General features: G+C 36.0%; 2 protein-coding genes and 2 non-coding genes across 4 annotated transcripts; all 4 read right to left on the bottom strand.

Moving 5' to 3' along the window:
- Nucleotides 1-5,223: 5,223 nt before the first annotated feature.
- On the bottom strand, nucleotides 5,224-12,183 carry LOC109094855 (nucleolin). Its single transcript, XM_042748557.1, is given in 16 exon segments — nucleotides 5,224-5,533; nucleotides 5,764-5,890; nucleotides 5,987-6,135; nucleotides 7,743-7,872; nucleotides 7,958-8,088; nucleotides 8,166-8,292; nucleotides 8,476-8,611; nucleotides 8,705-8,829; nucleotides 9,001-9,090; nucleotides 9,687-9,733; nucleotides 9,735-9,795; nucleotides 9,911-10,036; nucleotides 10,117-10,224; nucleotides 10,315-10,420; nucleotides 10,510-10,602; nucleotides 12,031-12,183. Coding segments are annotated over 16 exon segments (1,869 nt in total). The 5' UTR covers nucleotides 12,049-12,183; the 3' UTR covers nucleotides 5,224-5,238.
- On the bottom strand, nucleotides 5,609-5,737 carry LOC122141813. Its single transcript, XR_006158125.1, has one exon. It is a non-coding gene; the product is annotated as a small nucleolar RNA SNORA75 (small nucleolar RNA).
- Nucleotides 8,895-8,964, bottom strand: LOC122141814. The gene has a single exon (XR_006158126.1). It is a non-coding gene; the product is annotated as a small nucleolar RNA SNORD82 (small nucleolar RNA).
- Nucleotides 12,184-18,129: 5,946 nt separating the features above from the next.
- Nucleotides 18,130-21,554, bottom strand: LOC109095247 (C-type natriuretic peptide 4-like). The gene is made up of 3 exons (XM_019108932.2): nucleotides 21,365-21,554; nucleotides 19,849-20,147; nucleotides 18,130-18,548 (listed from the first exon to the last, which is right to left on the bottom strand). Coding segments are annotated over exons 1-3 (393 nt in total). The 5' UTR covers nucleotides 21,458-21,554; the 3' UTR covers nucleotides 18,130-18,547.
- Between the last annotated feature and the right edge of the window lie 240 nt (nucleotides 21,555-21,794).

Here is a 21,794-nt window from a genome sequence, read left to right as displayed (position 1 = left end):
TATTCGTTGTTTTCTTTATAAACTCGCTAATAAAAACGTGGTGGACTGAGTAATTTCTGGCTGAATTGGACAGGCGATTTGAAGCGATGGCCTTGACTGTGGCGCGTGATTCAGTATTTAGTTAAAGCACATACACAAGGCTTATTCACCCTTTGCTAGTGACAGCTGAAGTGGATCTTGTGAAATGTGCGATCGCATCGTCGATTACTCTTTAGAAACTTAAAGATGACTGTGCATACCATGAGCGCTCAGACTGACCTGACATTTGCCCCGCAAACATTTCAGCAGTTATTATAGGCCCGTGTGTCCGCATTTCTGTCGACTGAACCAGCCATGCCATTAATTATGAATTTATCAGTCTTTTGCATGCCAAAGTAAATTTCTGCATATACATATTACGCCAAATAGAAGCAGAAAACCGTGCTATATTTCATCATGAGATCGGGTTAGCCCGCAACAATTAATTTGTTGGCTATTTTACAAATGGGAATACAAATAATTCATGACAATATTTAAAATTCAAGCTGCCCATAAAATTTATTGTGAAAAGTAATTTAAAAGCATCTGGAATGCAATAAAGTTTTTAAAGCATTTGCTGAATGGATAATAATTTTTTTTTAAATAGGATAAAATAAAAAATAAATAAAAAAAAAAACTCTGTGCGTACCCTCTGGAAAAAATGTTTTATTTATTTATTTATTTATTTATTATGTATTTTACTGTCGAATATATATTATATAAATATATGAAATATAGAACAAATAAAAAAAAAAAAGTGTTCGTGGCTCGTCTGCCAGTGGGTGCCCCCCCAAGCATAAAAGTGAAACTCCGCCTATGCCCTTGCTGATTTAAAGTAGGCTATTTCTTTGAAAACATCTCACTGATCCTAAACCTTTTTTTTTTAGAAAGCCTATTTCAAATCATTAATTTTAATGACTGTGTGAAGCATGCAGACTTTTGAAGCTAAAACAGTCAGCAAGAAAGATCTGGATGGATCTTGTGTTGAACAAAACAGCAGTTTAAAGGCTTTGATTCGCAGCTGGGATCACCGACTGTTTATTATTGAGAGCAAATGAAGAGAGCTGGGGTAGAAATGCGGTAAACTTACACCGAACCTAGACCTGTTTCACACTGATGCCTCTGGGAAAATCCATGCACAGAAATGCTGAAAATCCTCTTTTTAACAGTCAAATCTGACTCGCATGCGCGAAGAGGTGTGTCTTGTTGCTGGTTCATAGAACCACATTTCTATATATTTTGCTTCCATAAGAAAATTCTGATACATGCTATCGAATCAAATTCAAACCTATTAACATAATTTTTGTAAACATACAGCATTTTCTCTCATCTTCGAAGGCTGTGTCTTGTTATTGGTTCATAGAATTAACAGTTAGACATCATTTGAATTTGCAGAACTATAGCACACCACATGCTATTGAAATATAAACACATATATCAATTAATAAAAAATACAAATACTATTTTATTTCAGCTTTATGGGGTGTGTCCTATAATGACATTAATATGTTGGTTTTATTCACAAAAGTGTAACACAACAAAAGCTAATGAACTGTAAAGACAGAAAGAGCTCTGGAAGCTTCCCAAAGAGTGTGCAGTACAGCGCCCCCTAGAGGAATACACTGCAGTTGCCTCGACTGAGTTTGATATTCAGAAATGTGAATAAATAAATTAAAAATACACAAAGTCAACTTTAAAGGGTGTGTCTTGTTACTGGTTGATAGAACAACATTTACATGCTGGTCTCATGCACAGAACTATAACACAATGCACGACATTGAAATGGCAACACATACATCTATTCATTTCTAATAAATATGATCTTCTGTCCCAATTCTAAAGGGTGTGTCTTGTTACTGGTTCATGGAACAACATTTATATTCTGGTTTTTATTCGCGAAACTGCAACACAGCAAAAGCTATTGAAATGTAAGGATTGAGCAAAAAGCTCACAAGGCTTGCACAGATTGTGCAGTATACCGCCCCCTAGAGGAACAAATACCAATTTCAACACTCAAATTGACATTCAAAAATTTAAAAAATCAAACAAAAATCCATACAAACTTCAAAACACAACTTCAAAATGTATGTTTTGTTAATTGGGCCTAAAAGAGCATTTCCATGGAAGCTTTACTCTCATTTGTAATTCAGGATACATGTTATTGAATTAAATTTAAATCTACTAATAAATTAATTTAAAATGCATGCAGTTTTCTTTCTCAAATCCAAAGGGTGTGTCTTGTTACTGATTCCTAGAAGAACATTTTGATGGTGATTTTAGCCACAGAACTATAATAGTACACACACTATAGACAATTAAACCAATACATGATTTCGTGTAAAATAAATACAATCTTCTACCTCAGCTTCAAAGGCTGTGTATTGTTACAGATTTCTCAAAGTACATTTTACAGTAGTTTTCATTGTCAAAAGAGATGCAGAAGTCACGCTATTGACATTCAAGAATAGCTCGCGAAAGAGTCTCCAGTATTACTGCCCCCTAGAGGAAGATACTGCAGTTGCTTTGACTGAGTTTGACATTCAAACCTTTAATAAATTAATTTCGAATCAATAAAGTCTTCTATTTCAACTTCGAAGGTTGTGTCTTGTTTCTGATTCCTAAATGAACATTTAAATTCACTCATGGAAAATGACGGAAAATGAAAAGTGATCTGTTTAACTCTAGGGGAGTTGGAAAATTAGTCTTTTTTCAAAAAAAGTGGAGTGTTCACAGAAAAAACTTTTGTCACACACACAAAAAAATCACCTTTTGTTTATACTTAAAGATAATGCTTCTTTCGTCTTTTAGGAATTTACATGCTTATATCTGTGATTGGTTTGATGTAATCATGTGACATTAACTCTTTGGGGTCTGATGTTGTTTTGGGGCCCTTCAGTAGTTTTCACTTGCCCTTACATTTGTGCTTTTTTTCAGTTGTTCATAAACAAATGAATGGCTAAAGTCTCATTTCACTGTGTTGAGCACAAATAGTATGCAATTAACGTGTATGTACATGCCTGCATTTTTGAGAAAATTATGTGTTTGCATGGTTAATAAAAACTATATATTTCTAAGTCACTGAAATAAAGTCAGAAACTCATACCGAACATATATTCACAAGACTTTTGAGTATTTGATGTTGTAGACTAGATGTTTTGCTGCAAAACCATTCTGCTCACATATTCACAGAAAACAATAGTGATTCAACTTTTGTAAGACACTTTTTGTTGTGGAAAGGCCATATGTGAGGGAGTGTCAATGGCCACGAATAGTGATGTTCTTCACACCTGGGCATATAAAGACTGAACCCCCTAATGGGCCCATCAAGGTGGAGATATAATGGACTCCAATGGGAGTCATATTTCATCTTAGGGAAACAAAAAATATATATATATATATATAATTCTGAAGTTCGCGTTTGTCATTCACAACACAGGACATTCTATCAGCTACTGTAAACCCATATTGTTTAACTAGCAAACATTAACATTTCTGAAGCTTTATCTCGGTGACAACATCGGTCGAGGATATCAGTGTCCTTGAAGAAATAGAAAAATCATTTGAACAAATCACACACACAAAAAAAAAAGTGCAGAGCTCTTACAAATTGTACTGTGTGGTTTCATAACATTTTCAAAGTTTTAATTTACTGGATTCATTTCAAGCAGTGTTAGCAAGTAAAAAGTAATATTTTCTTGTTTAATAAAGTTCATACTTTTAGACTTGGTTTAGACTTAAAGTCACAATCTAAAAATTTTAATGAGAAATCAGTACAACTGGGAATTTAAATCAGCTAAAATAAAACCACTATATTAACAAATCATGATACAAGTTTAAATTTGCCTTTCAATATCAATTGAGCGCCACACAAAACTGCTTTTCTAAACTAATTACGCCAAACTACTTTAAACCCCACACTGCTCCGCTACCAGCACTGATTTAATGGATTCATTCCAGTTAATTAGTAAAAGATTCTACTCCATTTAGGAAAAGTGATTGAACATCTAAAAAGAGCTTAAGTTTGTCTCCAAAAACATTTATATAAAGAGTTCAAATCACAAGCCAAAGAGTTTAAAAACCATGTTTAATCAAAATGGTTCTTTACATTGTGAAAAATCTGAACTGGGAAAAAGAAAAGGAAAGCAAAAACACTCAGTCACGAGCCAAATTCAGTTCATAAATTTGACATTAGCCTTACAACACTTGTCATCCATCTTAATCCCATTCAAATAGATTTACATCTCTAAACAGGCCTCAATTCCATGTATGTTACAATATGCTTTGCACATTAAAAAGGTACTGCACATTAAACTTGAACCTAAAGCAGACATAAAAAGAAGCTTAAATAAAATGTGGTTGGGGGGGGGGGGGTGAGGGTGGAGATGCACACCAATTTAAAAAAAAAAAAAAGAAAAAAAAATTCCACACGCACAACAAACTGTTGCATGTACAACATGTACCTAATCCAGCAGAGCATAATTACAACATTCACATTCCAATTTTCACGCGAATGGTTGGGACGTTTCAGAACACAAACAGTTAAAAGGGAGCGAGGGGTCAGGGGTCACTGTACAGTTACTGATGCTTTCTGGAATGTCCTAGAAACGCTCTGACAATGTGGATTTAAGCAAGTGGAAACAGTTCAGTTACAGACTTAATCATCAAACTTCATCTTCTTCCCTTGTGGTTTAAACCCAAAAACACATACACAACCATAAAAAAGAGAAAAAGTTAAAAAAACCAAAAAATCCATACAAACAAGGACCATATTCACTGAAAGAAAACACTACAAAACAAACGAAAAAAAAAAAAAATAAATTACTGGAAAGACTCCCTGACAAACGGTAGGAAAAATAAATAGATTTAATTAGGATAGACTATATACACATTTCATTAGATGAACAAAAAATTTAAATATTACACTTAAAATTAGGTTCAAGCCGTTTAAGTAATAACACTACAGGTACATAGTTAAAATAGATTTAGACTTGATATAGACTTCATTCGATAAATGTTAAACTGAATAATAAAAACAATTTAAATTTAATTAGATGGCAAATTAAGCGTTACATTTACAGAAAACAAGTTCAAGTATCCATACAGTAACAATAAGTGATAATTACATAGACTTAAAATGTTACATAACTAGAAAAACTAGATTAAGAGAAAATTAAAGTAGATTTAGTGTGCTATAATTGTATTTTGTCTATAAATGCATCACTAGATTGATTGACACCCACCGCCTCTTCCTCCTCTGAAGCCACCGCCTCCTCTTCCTCCTCGTCCTCCCCTGAAGCCGCCGCCCCTGCCGCCCCCTCGGCCTCCGAACCCGCCTCGTCCACCGCCGCGTCCTCCGAAACCACCCCCGAAACCTCCTCTGCCGCCCCCTCGGCCGCCCTCGCCCTTGGGCTTGGCGTAGTCCAGCGTGACTCTGTTTCCGTCGATCTCTCCGTCATCCATGGCCTCTTTGGCCGCCTTGCAGTCTTCTTCGCTATCGAAGTCTACGAAACCAAACCTGGAGGAGGAAACCATATCAAGCAAACGTTCAGAGGGGAAAAAGAGCAGCAGCAGGCACCAGACCAATCGATGTGAATGTCTCACATCAGACATGGGCATGTCCCAATGCAGTGGAAACACCTGTTAAACTGTGAATCACTCTACTTCTCGTGCGAATCCATACACTGCCACTGGATTGACAGAGAGGAGCTCATGAGAAGAAACATGAAGTATCAAACATGGCTGTACCCTTTAGACGAGCCGGTGTCTCTGTCTGTGACGATTCTGGCGTTGACTGCTCCATCAAAAGCCTCTTTCAGAGAGTGATCTGTGGTGTCTTCTGACAGGCCTTTGACAAACAGGGTTTTTGTAGGTCCTACAAACAGAGAGGAGAACAGTTAGCAAACAGCGTTCGTTTAAACAACAACATACAACAAGAGAGGTTTGACTGAATGAGCAGCGCTCTACTAACCAGAGCCTCCTCTTCCTCCTCCACTGCTTCGATCTCTTTCGCTCTGACTGAACTCTAATCTGATACTTCTGCCCTCGATTTCTGTGTTGTTGCAGTTCTCCAGCGCCTCCTTGGCATCCTCCACGTTCTCAAACTCTAAAAACGCAAATCTACAAAAAAACAAAACACAAATCAAAGATTAGACCAAAGCAAAGTCCAAAAAGGCAGCACAGCTAAATGTGACTAAATTTAAACTGTAAGGATTTGGTAAAGGGCCATAATTTTAACAAAGAAAATTGGTGCAAAAACCATTTTAATTTGAATGAACGGCTGTGAAAAACGTTTGCACGTCGCCAATGCAACTTATTTTTTTCTCTATTACAACACAAAATAAAACTGACCAGCCAATAAGATGAAGAACATACTACTTAGCCAAGTGATGAGAACAGCAGAGCATTATTCTAATCAGCAACAGTAATGTGCAGAATCTAATTTTTGTCGAAAAGGCATTTGAGTGTCAAATTTAAAATTGAGGAAAGCTGTAGTTTTGGAATGAGTTTTTGATTACACAAGCACCACCCACTGGCAGAGAGCAATTCTGCATCTTCATTCAGCCGGTCAAATGCTATTCCTTAAACACTGGCCTGAAGAATAAAAAAAAAAAAAAAAAAAAAAAAAATGGCTTTAGACTAACAGTTGTAAAGTTTACATGATACTATAACTTCCTGGAATCTGACCATTTGAATCCATTCTAAACTAACTAAACCAATTGAGTCAAATATTCTTACTGGGTGCTCATTTAGAGAACAAACTGAAGAAAACACCTTTAGTTTTACACTAGAAATGTTAAATCTTCTTGATTCAACAATGGGCAAAGGCATTTATTGTACAAAAAGCAAATATTCCACTATTATTAAAATCATCAAAAGAAATAATCATAATCTAAAATTCATCTAAAATACACTTATTAAACTCTCAATTAAATTTTTTAGTCTTATATGTTAACAACTTAAGTGAGGGATCATGTGATTTAGTCACAATTTTCAAAGCAGTGTCTTACATCATACACAAAGAAAATTCTTGATGTTTTCTTTAGTGATTTTATAATTTTAAAATATAAATGAAAGCGTAAATGACTAATAAGCCTACAAGTGCCCCTCTGCTGCCATCTACAGGTTATAACCGTGATTTGATGTATTCTTTTTAATTTTACAAGTGTTTGTTCACTAGTTTAATTTGGTCATCCCATTAAAAACAAGATTCAAATCGGATCATTTAGGAGCTTTAAAGTGTTGGAAACAGTTGCAAGTCATTGAAAATTGCTTGAATCTTTCTCATAAGGCTGCACAAACCCCTGAAATGAATAATGTTATAACATTTGACACCATGGTTACGGTTAGCGTCACTGCTTCTGGTTTTCCACATCAGTGTCGTAAGATTGGTTTATAACAGATTTCTGTGCAGAATGCTTCCCAGTAGATCTCGCAGCAACCTTTATTCAGTCTGTGGTGAATTAAAACGCTTCTCACTGGATCTCGCAGCCCGGTGCAGTGACAGGGTCACAAGTAAAGCTGTTGTGAGCTTGCGTTGCAATCCGAGCTGTTAAACGGTTGAGCTGCACGGCTCAAACAAGCAGCGGGATTTTACTATAGCCCTTATATTAAATTGACAAAAAAAAAAGTCCCTGTCTGGAGCCCTTATATTAAATTGACAAATTAACAAAAACCTAATAACAATGTCTACACATCTTTAAAATGCATTGAATCATCTGCTGTACCCCTTCGGTCTGCCGTTGTTCTGTGGTATTCTGATGGACACGGCCTTCTCAAACACACTCTGGAGGGCGTCTTCATTCGCCGTGAACGCTAGGTTGTTCACAACTAGTACTTTGTTTGCAGCGGCAGTAGCTAAAAGGAGAACAAAACAAGAAACACTCAAACACAAAACAACAACACAACAACCAAACAACAAAACCAGACCGTTGTTACGCACCTCTGCCGCCCTTCTGGCTCTTCTCTCCGGTGAAGTCTATGATGATAGACCGGCCCTGAACATCCGACCCTTGCGCCTCCTCCATGGCCTTCTCGGCAATTGCCTCGGACTTGAACTCGAGGTAAGCGATGCTGTACCCCAAGAGGATGACGATGTGAGTGTCAAGGATTCACTTAAGATGCATTTTAATAACGTGGCTTAGTCTTACCCTCTGCTAGAACCGCTGTTGCCCATCGGTATCCGGATATCAACAGCCTGGTCAAAGATTTCCTTCAGCTCCTCCTGCGTTACAGAGTACGGCAGGTTCTTCACGAACAAAGTGCGTGAATCTCTCTCTGAGGAAGAAGAATTAAACAAGGGCTAAATCATTGTGAGTTCAGCGTTTGATGCACCACATTAGCGACGGCTCCAGATCAGCACTTGACTATCGTAAGCCCACACGAGAGTTCGGGAAAGTGAAAAGCTGTCATCATCTCTGGTTGGATTTACGCTCAAAGCGGCAGCTGTGGGAACTGTACCTTTTTTGCTGTCCTGGGAGTTTTCTTTGCTTTTGGCCTTGTCGAGTTTCACCGGTTGGCCCATCAGCTTCTTGCCGTTGAGCCCCAAAGCCTTCTGCAGCTCTTCCTCTGACGCGAAGTCAACGTAGCCGAATTTTTCAAAACAAAGTTACGACGCCTGATTTAGAAGTTAACCCCTTTGTGACGGCAACATTGACTGGAATAGGATCTCCAATAACAATTCTCCTTACTTGGTCCCGCCAACTCGGACGTCCTGAATTTCAAGGCCTTCCTTTGAGAAGAACTTCGCGATTGCGGACTTAATTTCATCAAAGTCTTTATCGTGGTTCAAGTTGCCCAAGAAGAGACTGAAACCTGAAAGTTCAAAGCAACTTTAGTGCGGCATACCAACACAAAGACACAGCCTTCCTCTCTCACACCAGCATCAGAAGTAATGTAAAGGTGACATCACGTTTCAGTATTAAGTCCCTTTAGATCATCATGTGTAGCACACTAGAAGCGAAGAGGACAGAACTGAAGTCTCACCTTCACCGTCAGTTTTAGCTTTCTTTGCCGGCGGCGTTTCCTTTTCTTTTTTGGTCTCAGCTTTTCTTTTCGCCGGAGTGACCGGGGTTTCTGAAGAGCGAAACCAAGAAAAAGTCAATAAGAGAAACTATCTGGAAGTGACCAATGCAGTCAAGATTTATATAAAAAAAAAAAAAAAAAAAAAAAAAAAAAAAAAAAAAAAGACATGAAACAAATCAGGAACACAACACACTGTCTGAGAAGAGCATAATGCTACATCTCGTAAATATTGCATGAAATGTCCCGAGTTCAAACCCCGGCTCAGGGACTTTTCCCGATGACACCCCCCTCCTCTCTCCCACTTCACTTCCTGTCATTCACTACACTGTCCTGTCCAAATAAAATAAGATGGTGAAAATGCCAAACTATTTTTTCTAAAGTTTCTCGTGAGTTTCTAGATATAGATAGATAAAAATACACACACAAACAATGAAATAACTGACATTCAGGGACTTAATTTTATTTTATCAGTTACTGTATATCTAAACGACAACAGCCTTCGCATCAAATGTATAGGTATTGTTATATCACAAGTTTCGTTTTGAAATCTGTATGCTAGGGTCACACTCTGGGTCCGGAGCTCAAGAATCAGTCGCCAACTTAATATTTTAAACCAAATGCATCTGATCAGAACTTCACTATCGCACCTTCTTCATCATCATCCTCCTCCTCCTCATCATCATCATCCTCTTCCAGATTCCTCCTTTGCTTTCACCATTCCTGCCTTTTTGGGTGCCGGAGTCGTGTCCATCTCCTCTCTGAATCAGGACAACATTTTAAAAGTTACAGAAGTCTAACTCTTCCAGTATTAAATCCCTTCATGCAGCTCTTAAAAACACACAGCCATACACACACACACACACACACACACCATCATCATCGTCGTCATCTTCCTCGTCCTCCTCAGACTCCTCCTTCGCTGCAGGAGCGGCTTTCTTGGTGGCTTTGGCAGGAGTCTTCTTGGGAGGTGGAGGCGGCTCTTCCTCAGATTCGTCATCTACACACACACACAGGAAACCGAGTTGTTAGAAATGTTCACATCACTTATGAACACACCATCCTGAAGCACTTTCACACCTTCATCATCCTCATCATCCTCCTCGGACTCCTCAGCAGGCGCTGCCTTCTTGGCAGGAGCAGCTGCTTTAGCAGGCGTGGCCTTCTTTGGGGGAGGAGCTTCCTCTTCTATTGAGAGGAATTAAGATGCATTAATGATATTCTGACCTTCAGATTAAGAACACAGCACTGAGAGAACCACGACAGCACTTGTCTCACCAGATTCTTCATCATCGTCGCTCTCCTGTTTGGCAGCAGCTTTCCCGTTCTTCACGGCCTTCGCCGGAGCCGCTTTCTTCTTCGCTACAGCTTTAGCTGGTGGCGCCTGCCGAATCGAGATTGAAATTCAATCCAACAACTCCTTCAGCAGCAACAACATGATTAAAACGCTTCATTTTCAGATCGATTCCTCACCTCTTCTTCCTCCTCATCCTCGCTCGACTCTTCTTCCACATCTTTGGGAGGTGGAGGTGCCTTTTTCTTCGGAGGCGCTTGCTTTTTAGCTGCCTGCAAACGTCGAGAAAAGCCAGGGTTTGTTTTATTTCAGTTCTTGCAATTATACTGATGCTCATCATTTTATGAAACACATAACTTTTATCATCTCATATGCATTTTGACGTCACGCATAATACACGCCACTTTTATAATTTATCCCATTTTCTAATTTCTGTTCGAAATACTACCAAACTTAAAAGCTTTTAGTGAATAGAACTAAAAATATACACGTTTTATATTATTTTAGTGTATTCATATTTTACAAGTTTATTAACATTATTAATATTGTTTGCAAATAGGTTTAGTTCAGTTCATTATATTATTGCTGAGCGCAATAAAATGCGCAAAAAAAAATTCAACTTTTCTGTAAATAATGACGTTTGACTGAGTGTTACATGTTTTTCAGAAAATATAATAAGTTAATATTTACATGGGATTGTTTTAATTTCAATGTATTTTAACCACAGCATTTGGGGCTGTGGTTATTTTATATGTAACACTTTATTGTTTTATTAATTCCATTAACACAATCAAACTAAATTAACCTAGAGCAAGAACAAATAACCAACCAAAAAAAAAAAATTGTGGATAATTTAAAAAGCTTGACACGTATTTGCGTAAAAATCTCGCGCTGCGTATTTTGTCAACGCAATATTTTTTATTAATTTTATTTTTCGCTAGAGTGGTTCAATTAAATAATTCGTCACTTAAATACAACCACCATTAAAACGTTTAAAGAAGAAAAAAAATTAAGTTTGAGACTCAAACCGACTATTTAAAAGCCCCAGCACTGCGCGTGGACGAACCCACGTGGGGTTCAGGTTACACGTGGAACACCCACATGCTTGCTATCCAACATGCTAGCATAAGAAACATGTGCCATGCTCACAGATTACACTCGTGCACTAACACAACACCGTTTAGCGCAGCGTGTTAAAAATTCGCTCATTCGCTTCAAAGAGCCAAAATGGAGGCGTTTAGCTTTCGCTAACATGGATACACGACACACACAACGCAAATACACGATTTAGCGCGAAACTACGAGACGCAAAACACTCAAAAAACATCGCTAATCAAGGGGGTCGGTTTTACAGCACTACAAAACATGCCAAATACATAAACATAAATAAATATAAAAGCAGAGTTCACGCGTGTCAGCTGAGGCCTAATAAAGGAGAAGCGTGGTCAGCTCGTGTTAAGCGAAAAAACAACAAAACCGTTTAGTAAATTAACTGACTTTAGACGCCGCTATTCAGCATTAAAATCACTGTTTGAGTTTACATTCGCGAAGCTATAGCACACGTTAGATCGAAATACATGTGTTGCACATGTGGGCCTTCTTCTCAGCAGACGCGATAATAACGATTAAATCCAAACACTTCATTACGACCGTTTAGATTTAAACGCTGGATTGTTTTAAGATGTTTGCAGGTATCTTACCTTGGCAAGCTTGACCATGACTGAAGGTTGTTTTTACAGTAAAGCTGATAATGGGACAGTGGCGCAGGTACAAACCGTTCAGTCACACGTGCTCCTCCGTACAGGACAGAAAAGAGCGCTCGCGTACGCTTTTAGTACGTCCAGAAAAGCCCCGCCCACTGAGACCGCCCTGCAGTCGCGTCTGGCTCCGACTCGTTTCCTCAAACGGTTCTTTTGAACAGTTTGTATCGATTCAGTGATTCTTTAGTGTCTACCATAACATACAGGCGTGTATGGCAAATAAATAAAAAGTTTGACGTTTACCTTGACGTGTATCTAATTAAACGAGGGAAAACGGCCCTCTCACTCTTGTCTATGTCTCGTTTTAAAGTAACGTTAGTAAATCTCTGAAACAATAACAGTCGTGATGTCGTGAAAATAAGATCAAATATGACCCATCCCATTAACGTTATATATTTTTCTTATTTTTTTTAAACGTTCCGTAGCAGAGCCGGTTCATCTGAGTGGTTTAAAAAAAGAAAACAGTAAAGTACAATATGCAGTGTATCTCGAACAATCAACTCCTCTGAACCGGATCTTTGTGCTGCTGAATCAAAATATTCATGAATCATTTTGAGTGATTACTGAATACACTATTTAAAAAATCGTGTGTCCCCCGCTATTTAAAATATTCATTTTCAGTTAATTATTATTTTTTTTAATTGTAAATAGTTATTGGCAAAACACAAAGTAATATATATATATAGATAAAAAATGATTTTAATGTTTGAATATGAATTAGCAATGCCTAATTGGAAAATTATTTATTTAATGAATTTGATGCTTTATTGTTAAATTGTTGTTGTTGTTATACTATGACTACTACTTACTTTTTATTAAGGGTGAACTCAGGTAAAATGGGCCACTTTTTGTAAAATGTGTTATTAAGATTCATACATGTTTTATTTTTTTTCCTTTACTTTTTTATTACTTTTGTTAACTTTAAGGGTCAGCTATAAACACCGAATAGTTTATATAAAGTGTTATTTGCAAGATATATATCAATTAACATTTATAGTGTGCGCCAGACATATTTATTTTCAGGTAAAGTGGGCCATCTATTATTTATCAAAAAATCTTAATCTTAATCTTAATCTTAATCTTAATCATTTTAATTAAAAACATTACTTGAATTTCCTGACTGTCAATCTCATTTCTGTTTTCAACAAAAGTGAATTAAACATGTCATCTATAAAATAACCAGTGAAAGTCAATGTATTTAATGAATCTGGGCATAATTACTGAAGGTTAAAGGCCGGCCCACTTTATTTAACACATTCAGCCTAAGTGGGCCAGCAATATTTAAACACCTTACAAGAAAACTAACATTTTTTTTTTTTTAAGAAAAGTTTATTGTTTGGATTCTATTCCCTGTTAATGGCAGTAGTGAATAAAACAGGAACTGTCACAATCTGCTTACATTTAGTGAGCAACTTTACAAATAACGACTGAAAATCTAATGTCAAGGGTTTTCGACCTTTCACCATGACACAGTCCTCCTTTGAGGTGTGGCCACACCCACCAGTGTCATACTGCATCAACCAAAACTATTTTATCATTTTGAGAAACAGTGTTATGCTCTCAAAGTGAAATCCCTTTGAGCAATCGAACTTAAACAGCCCACTTTACCTGAATTCACTCAATTATGTACATATTTTAATGCACAGTAACACATGCATTGTACACGACAAATGAAAATCTTGCACATTAAGTTGAGTTCTATTCAGTGAATCATCAAGCTTGTTAGCAAACGGTTCCTAGGTTTGTGATTGACTGAGTTAATATCTCATAATTCTAATTTTACCTTGTAATTCTGAGTCTATATCTCGCAATTCTGAGTCTATAGCTTGCAATTCTGAGTTCGTGTCTTGTAATTTTGACACTATGTCTCACAATTCTGAGTTTATATCTTGTATGAGTTTATCTTGCAGTTCTAAGTTTATACATCTTTTTTTCTGAAAATTCTATGTTTACATCTTGCAATTCTGTCTTTTCCCCCCCTTTTTCTTTTTTAATCCTCTGGCAGAAACAAGCCACATGTCACACACCTGTAGGAATTTAAGGTTTGGTCACTAATAATGCACCAGAGAAGAAAGAAAGTCATACAGTTTTGGAACAATATGAGGGTGAGTAAATGATGACCTCTTCATTTTCGAGTAAACTATCCTTTTACAAACCCGATTCCAAAAAAGTTGGGACACTGTACAAATACAAAATTTAAATTTCATGGCATCAACACATCTCCAAAAAGTTGGGACAAGGCCATGTTTACCACTGTGTGGCATCCCCTCTTCTTTTTATAACAGTCTGCAAACGTCTGGGGACTGAGGAGACAAGTTGCTCAAGTTTAGGAATAGGAATGTTGTCCCATTCTTGTCTAATACAGGCTTCTAGTTGCTCAACTGTCTTAGGTCTTCTTTGTCGCATCTTCCTCTTTATGATGCACCAAATGTTTTCTCTGGGTGAAAGATCTGGACTGCAGGCTGGCCATTTCAGTACCCGGATCCTTCTTCTACGCAGCCATGATGTTGTAATTGATGCAGTGTGTGGTCTGGCATTGTCATGTTGGAAAATGCAAGGTCTTCCCTGAAAGAGACGACGTCTGGATGGGAGCATATGTTGTTCTAGAACTTGGATATACCTTTCAGCATTGATGGTGCCTTTCCAGATGTGTAAGCCGACCATGCCACACGCACTCATGCAACCCCATACCATCAGAGATGCAAGCTTCTGAACTGAGCGCTGATAACAACTTGGGTTGTCCTTGTCCTCTTTAGTCCGGATGACATGGCGTCCCAGTTTTCCAAAAAGAACTTCAAATTTTGATTCGTCTTATCACAGAACAGTTTTCCACTTTGCCACAGGTCCATTTTAAATGAGCCTTGGCCCAGAGAAAACGCCTGCGCTTCTGGATCATGTTTAGATATGGCTTCTTTTTTGGCCTATAGAGTTTTAGCCGGCAACGGTGAATAGCACGGTGGATTGTGTTCACCGACAATGTTTTCTGGAAGTTTTCCTGAGCCCATGTTGTGATTTCAATTACAGTAGCATTCCTGTATGTGATGCAGTGCCGTCTAAGGGCCCGAAGATCACGGGCATCCAGTATGTTTTTCCGGCCTTGACCCTTACGCACAGAGATTGTTCCAGATTCTCTGAATCTTTGGATGATATTATGCACTGTACATGATGATAACTTCAAACTCTTTGCAATTTTTCTCTGAGAAACTCCTTTCTGATATTGCTCCACTATTTTTCGCCGCAGCATTGGGGGAATTGGTGATCCTCTGCCCATCTTGACTTCTGAGAGACACTGCCACTCTGAGAGGCTCTTTTTATACCCAATCATGTTGCCAATTGACCTAATAAGTTGCAAATTGGTCCTCCAGCTGTTCCTTATATGTACATTTAACTTATCTGGCCTCTTACTGCTACCTGTCCCAACTTTTTTGGAATGTGTAGCTCTCATGAAATCCAAAATGAGCCAATATTTGGCATGACATTACAAAATGTCTCACTTTCAACATTGATATGTTATCAATATTCTATTGTGAATAAAATATAAGTTTATGACATTTGTAAATTATTCCATTCCTTTTTTACTCACAATTTGTACAGTGTCCCAACTTTTTTGGAATCGGGTTTGTAATAAGTTAAGTAAGGTGTAACAAATTCTACTTTAATAAGGTGACACTTTTGTCCAGTGAATGAATTAGGCAACTCTGGCCTACGAGACAATGCAATTATAAGCTACTTACACAATTAAGACAAAGACAGGATGTAAGAGAACACATGCTTTTTAAGTCTTATTCTGCGTAATCTGTAACCACAGAGCATATAAGATGTTCACTCTGAAATCTGACTCATCTCGTCCATGTTTTCAGGTCTCCCATCTTCTCCTCTTATGCAACGGGTCGCTGTCCTCAACAAATCCCACATTTACCCGGGTAAACACAGCAAAGTGCAAAGAGGACTCTTTTATTGAAGATTATCAGTGGCCACAAGATGGCATCATTGCATTTTAAACTGCAGCTGTAACATCAGATCTGTAGCAGTGACCACCTGCAGGCTATTAGGGGTACTGCAACTTCAGACCAAACAAGTAGGCTATTTCTTCATTTTCTGTATATTCTTAGGTGGACAGTTTAGTCTTTGATTGATTTTTTTAATCTTGCACTTATTTTTATTTTTTCAGGACATATTTTCTGAATATAGTTTTCTGCATGCTTTTGCACAATAATGTTGAGTCATGTGAAGTCATGATGAATATTAATAATATTATTTTTAAACTTGAATATATATATATACATATATATATATATATATATTATATATATATATATATATATATATATATATATATATATATATATATATATACTAAAATAAATGTACAGCGATGCCATAGAAGAACCACTTTTGTTTCCACAAAGAACCATTAAGTCAAAAGTTCTTTAAAGAACCATCTCTTACTTAACTTTATAAAATCCGAGGTACCTTCTTTTGCCACAAAGAACCTTTTGTGAAACAGTTTGATTTATACACTACACTTCATACAAAATTTAGGGTCAGTATTTTTTTTTTCTTCTTAATAAGCACATCTATATTTAACAAAATCTATTTTAAGTAAATTCTGCTAATTTTTTACTTTATATTCATGATAAAATGACGAATAATATATATATATATATATATATATATATATATATATATATATATATATATATATATATATATATATATATATATATATATTTATATATAACATTTTCAACACTGCAAATATTACCATAATATTGTTATAATAATATAAACATATTATACTGATTTCTGAAGGATCATGTGACACTGAAGACTGGAGTAATGATGCTGAAAACTCTGCTTTGATCACAGAAATAAATTACATTTTACTATATATTCACACAAAAAACAGCTATTTTAAATTGCAAAAATATTTCACAGTTTTTACTGTATTCTTGATCAAATAAATAATGTCTTGCTGAGTTTTGTTTTTCTTTTCTTCCTTCTTTTATTTTTATTTTATTTTATACCTTTCTGATCCCAAACTATTAAAGATAATGCATTTTCATTCATTCATTCATCCATTCATTATTTATTCATTCATTAAAATCAGTCAGTAAGTGTATCCTGTTGGGATTTTAAATGATGAGGTTGTAAAATGTATCCTGTGTTAATCATATAATTATAAAGATAAATCGTTTTTATATCATTATATAGTTATAATAGATGTTTGGACGTCTAGACAAGCTCTTGTTCTCCCACTTTCTCTAGTAAGTTCAGTGATCGCGTTTCTCTTCATCTGTTGAACTGGAGTGAGGTTATCTGTCAAAAAGCCTCTTCCTTTGCGATATATAGACCCAAACGAGCAAGCGTGAGTCATACGAAATCGTTTTTTTCTTCCCCTGTGTAATTCTCCCTTAAAAGCACTCAATAGATATATACAGCACTAATTCATTAATAAACCTGCTGTTTTGCCCACTTAGTGTATGTTCTTGGACTCCTTTCTGCCATTTCAGTTAAAATTCTGCTAAATGCCCATCTAATGTTTGAGAGATTCATCTGAACATGAGTCAGAGTCTCAGTTCTGCCCTCTTGTGCTCCTGCTTATTCATTATAGCAGGTTTATCAATGAAATATTCAGTATAGAGGCCGCAGACTTTTTACTCACTCGCCTTTCTGAGAGAAAATCTCCTTTTTGTCCTGATTTCTATCCAAACATCCTCCAAACAAGATCGATTTAATGTATTAAATTCTAAAGAAAGTTTCTTTTATTTATTGATTTCAGAGAATATGTTGAATTAGTATTTAAGCCTGTGTGTTAAATTGTTAAACTTAATATAATGTTTTTTTTTTTTTACACAATCTTGCTTCTTAGATAAATTTATTTTGTTTTAAGGATTTAAAATATATATATATATATATATTTTTTTTTCTGAAATCCAAATCCAAAAGTATTGGTGTGCATTTGTGCATTTTTTAATGACTTTTAAAACAATATATATATAATTTACAAAAAAAATTAAATTGTAAAAACTGTTTTCTTTTTTTGCATTTGTGCATTTTTTAATGACTTTTAAAACATTTACAACTATTAGAGACAAAATAGTTACAAACAGAATTGACCTGCAGTTTGCATTCGTTTCAAAAATGTTACATAAATAAAACTCATATTTATAAATATCTCTTTTATAAACATATAAATAGTTTTTCAACATAAATACATTTATGCGAGAATGAAATACATGAATGTACAGCAGCAGCAACAATATACAGCTTTTATCCACATCATCTGCCATGTGTTTCTTTTATTTTGTACATATTTTTTTAAATCTAAATATTTATTGTCCCCACAATGGTTCTCGTAGTGGCTTCGTACCATGAGTCCGATTCTTTAGGTTCTTCCTCAGAAGAGGAGCAACTAAGTCTGTTCTGTCCCAAATCGATGGCGTCCGTGATTGGCTCTGGAAAAGAGAAGGAGATTGAGTCAGATGGATGGATGTAGACGTGTGCAGGTCACGGCCGTCTCGAATGCGTGTGTGCACACGACTGACGTCAGATCTCTGACAACAGTCCTGCATCACAGTCAGATGTTGTTCTCGTCAGTTTGGTACATGACGCACTCATAGTTAGTTATAAAAGTACACTTAGACACTCCAAATTTATTAAACCCACTCTTACAGAAGTAAAAAAATAAAGTTAAGACACAAAATAGCTTCCTGAAATCATACAGCACCTGTTATAATGTCAGGTAAAGCATTTTGCATCAAGAAACTATAGTCAGGAATTTAGTGATTGATGAATATAATATACATAGGGGCACAAAAAGGTCATATGCACACACGTTTATATATATATATATATATATATATATATATATATATATATATATATAATTTTATGCATATTAAAAATAATTAATTAAATTAAATTTTAAAGAAGTATAGCTACAAATATCAAAGATTTAGTTTGCTACAGAAATAAATAAATAAATAAATAATAATATTTTATAGTAATATAGTTTTATAGTAAATAATAATATTAAATAGTAATTAATAAATTAACATGAACTTCCCCAAAAATATGTATAAATACTGTATCTATGATTTTAAATATGCAGACGCTATCTGATAATTCAATTTTATATATATATATATATATATATATATATATATATATATATATATATATATATATATATATATATATACATATACATAAAAAACATATATTAAATCAATTAAATTGATTTAATAAATTAATTATCTATTATCTGCAAAAAAATACATATCTACAAATACTATCTATAATCTATAAATACAAAATTAACATAGCGCAAAAATAAAATGTACATATATTTACATTATATATAATAATTCATTTTATCTTAACATAAGTTAAAACTATTTTGCTTTTTTATTTAAAAAGGAAAAAAATAGTAATTCCCAAAGAGTTTACCCACAAATAATAATAATAATAATAATAATAATAATAATAATAATAATAATAATAATAATAATAATAATAATAATAATAATAATAAAATCATGATTTAGATCTCTACAGATACTCAATGAATAAATAAATATATTTGTTAAAGATTACACATACAGATATTTAAGATGTAGGTGTGTACAGTTACGATCCGATCAATCAATAAATAATTTAATTTAATCAATATTTAAAAAAAAAAAAAAATACATGAGATTTCAGAAAGCGGTATGTCTACAGATATGTAAGATAGAGACGTGTTGAGATTCTCACCATGAGAGATTATTTGGAGACGGGTACTGAGACGGCTGGCAGCCCATCCCGCTCATGGTTCCTATCCTGTCCATCTTGTGTCCGAAGCATCCGCTCTTGGCCGTGGATCCTCCCTTCTTTGATCCAGCTTTGAGTCTGCGTGAGCCGGGCTGATCGTTCATGATCCGAGCCAAGGGGCCCTTGGCCCGAGTGTCCACGCGCAGGTCCCTCAGCAGACGAACCCTGTTCTCCATCCTCCTCTGACTCTCATCGGACGCCAGCAGCTCAGACAGCTCCTCGCCCAACAGCATCCGCAGGGACTGCGGGACACACGGATGCAGAAACACTCAATACTCACACAAACAGCATTCAGAGCTCAGATGCACTAATAATACTCACGTCCTCACAAGTTCCTGTCTGCATTTACACCGTGCAACTCTAAACTGTTATCTAAAACAGATATTTCCACCTGATCTGACCGATTTAAAGTTCATTCAGTCACATCAAACCAGATTTCTGGCTTGAATAAACTATATATTTTTATGATGCAAAATCCCGCATCCAATTTGAGTCCCTTGAGCAGGAGCTTTATACACAAAGATCAAATTCAGCATATAATGGTTCTTCAGTTTGTAGATTAAACTATTAATATTAATAAACCCTGTTAGGGAAGCCGTTTTGTAAATGTTGAAGTGGAGCGTGTAACTCTTTAGTAACGGAGTGGTTCGGGAAGTACTAGACAAGTTGTTATTTATATTTATAATCTATTTGTTTTATATTACAAGCTATCTATTTTCGCTATTTATAGGAGATGTGATGGAATCTACCTTTAATACAAGACTTCGTTTAGATGTTTCTCCTGAAATCAAAACGGCGCGGATGCACCGACAGTCTCAGAGGATTTCATCTTGAATGATTTTGATGAAATCTTTAAGTTTATGTGGAGGTCTTCCGAACATCTTTGCGGTCTCCCCTGAAACTGTTCTCCGAAAAGAAACAAAAAAAGTTTCCGCTTGCTCAAAAGTGAACCTCATTGATGCGCGTTTTCTATTTTTCACGCCTGCGAACGAGAACCTGTTGATATATATATATATATATATATATATATATATATATATATATATATATATATATATATATATATATATATCATATATATATATATATATATATAAAACTCACACAAATGAATGAAGCTAAAGTTTCGCTCAAGAAGTCTTGCGTCCGGACAAGTGTCGGTTTCCCGCGAGCTTCTGCGATCTAATGATGCTCGAAACGCTTTATCATAAAGATGATGAGGAGGAGAAGGACTTACAGATGAAATTAAAAGTAGTCTATTTTGAATTTGAGATGATGTTTGTTTATTTAGAAGCTCGCAGTTCTGTGCATATATTGCGCGTAACCGCATATCCAAGCTTGAGCGCATCTTTTACCCAACTTTTACAGATCAAACCAGACTCTTAACTCTATCTATTGCAGACTATATGACACACAGACTGTATGGTTTATCGTACACAGGTCTAAATGTCCCACTCACCCTCTGTTCCTCCAGCGTTAGTGGTTTTGTCTCAGCGCTGACCGACAGGAGAGTCAGAATAAGTCCACAAGCCACCAAATGCGAGAAGATCATCGTGATGCTGCTTCAGATGTCGATGCTTGTCTAGATGTGTCGACCACGAGCCTTCATTTACTCCCAGAGGTGTCGAGCTCAACTCTTACTCAATGCAATCTCGGCTCAGGGTTTTATAGCCGGTATGACATCACTCCGGTGACGCCACGGCACCCCCCACCCTCACGCGCTTTACCTTTGGGTGGCTGCGTCATAGGTTACTGTTAATTGTATCTGATGTGACTGTTACAGTGTTTCTGTAACTGATCCGAGGATATTCGTGCGTGATGTTTAGTCTCAGATACAGGCGGGAACAGAACAATCAAGAGAAATCATTCATGATAGCCATGAATCACAG

This window comes from Cyprinus carpio, chromosome B22 (genome assembly GCF_018340385.1).
Source record: "Cyprinus carpio isolate SPL01 chromosome B22, ASM1834038v1, whole genome shotgun sequence".
Taxonomy (NCBI): Eukaryota; Metazoa; Chordata; class Actinopteri; order Cypriniformes; family Cyprinidae; genus Cyprinus; species Cyprinus carpio.
Note: the sequence above shows the minus strand (reverse complement) of the source record. Positions and strands in the feature narration are given on the sequence as shown.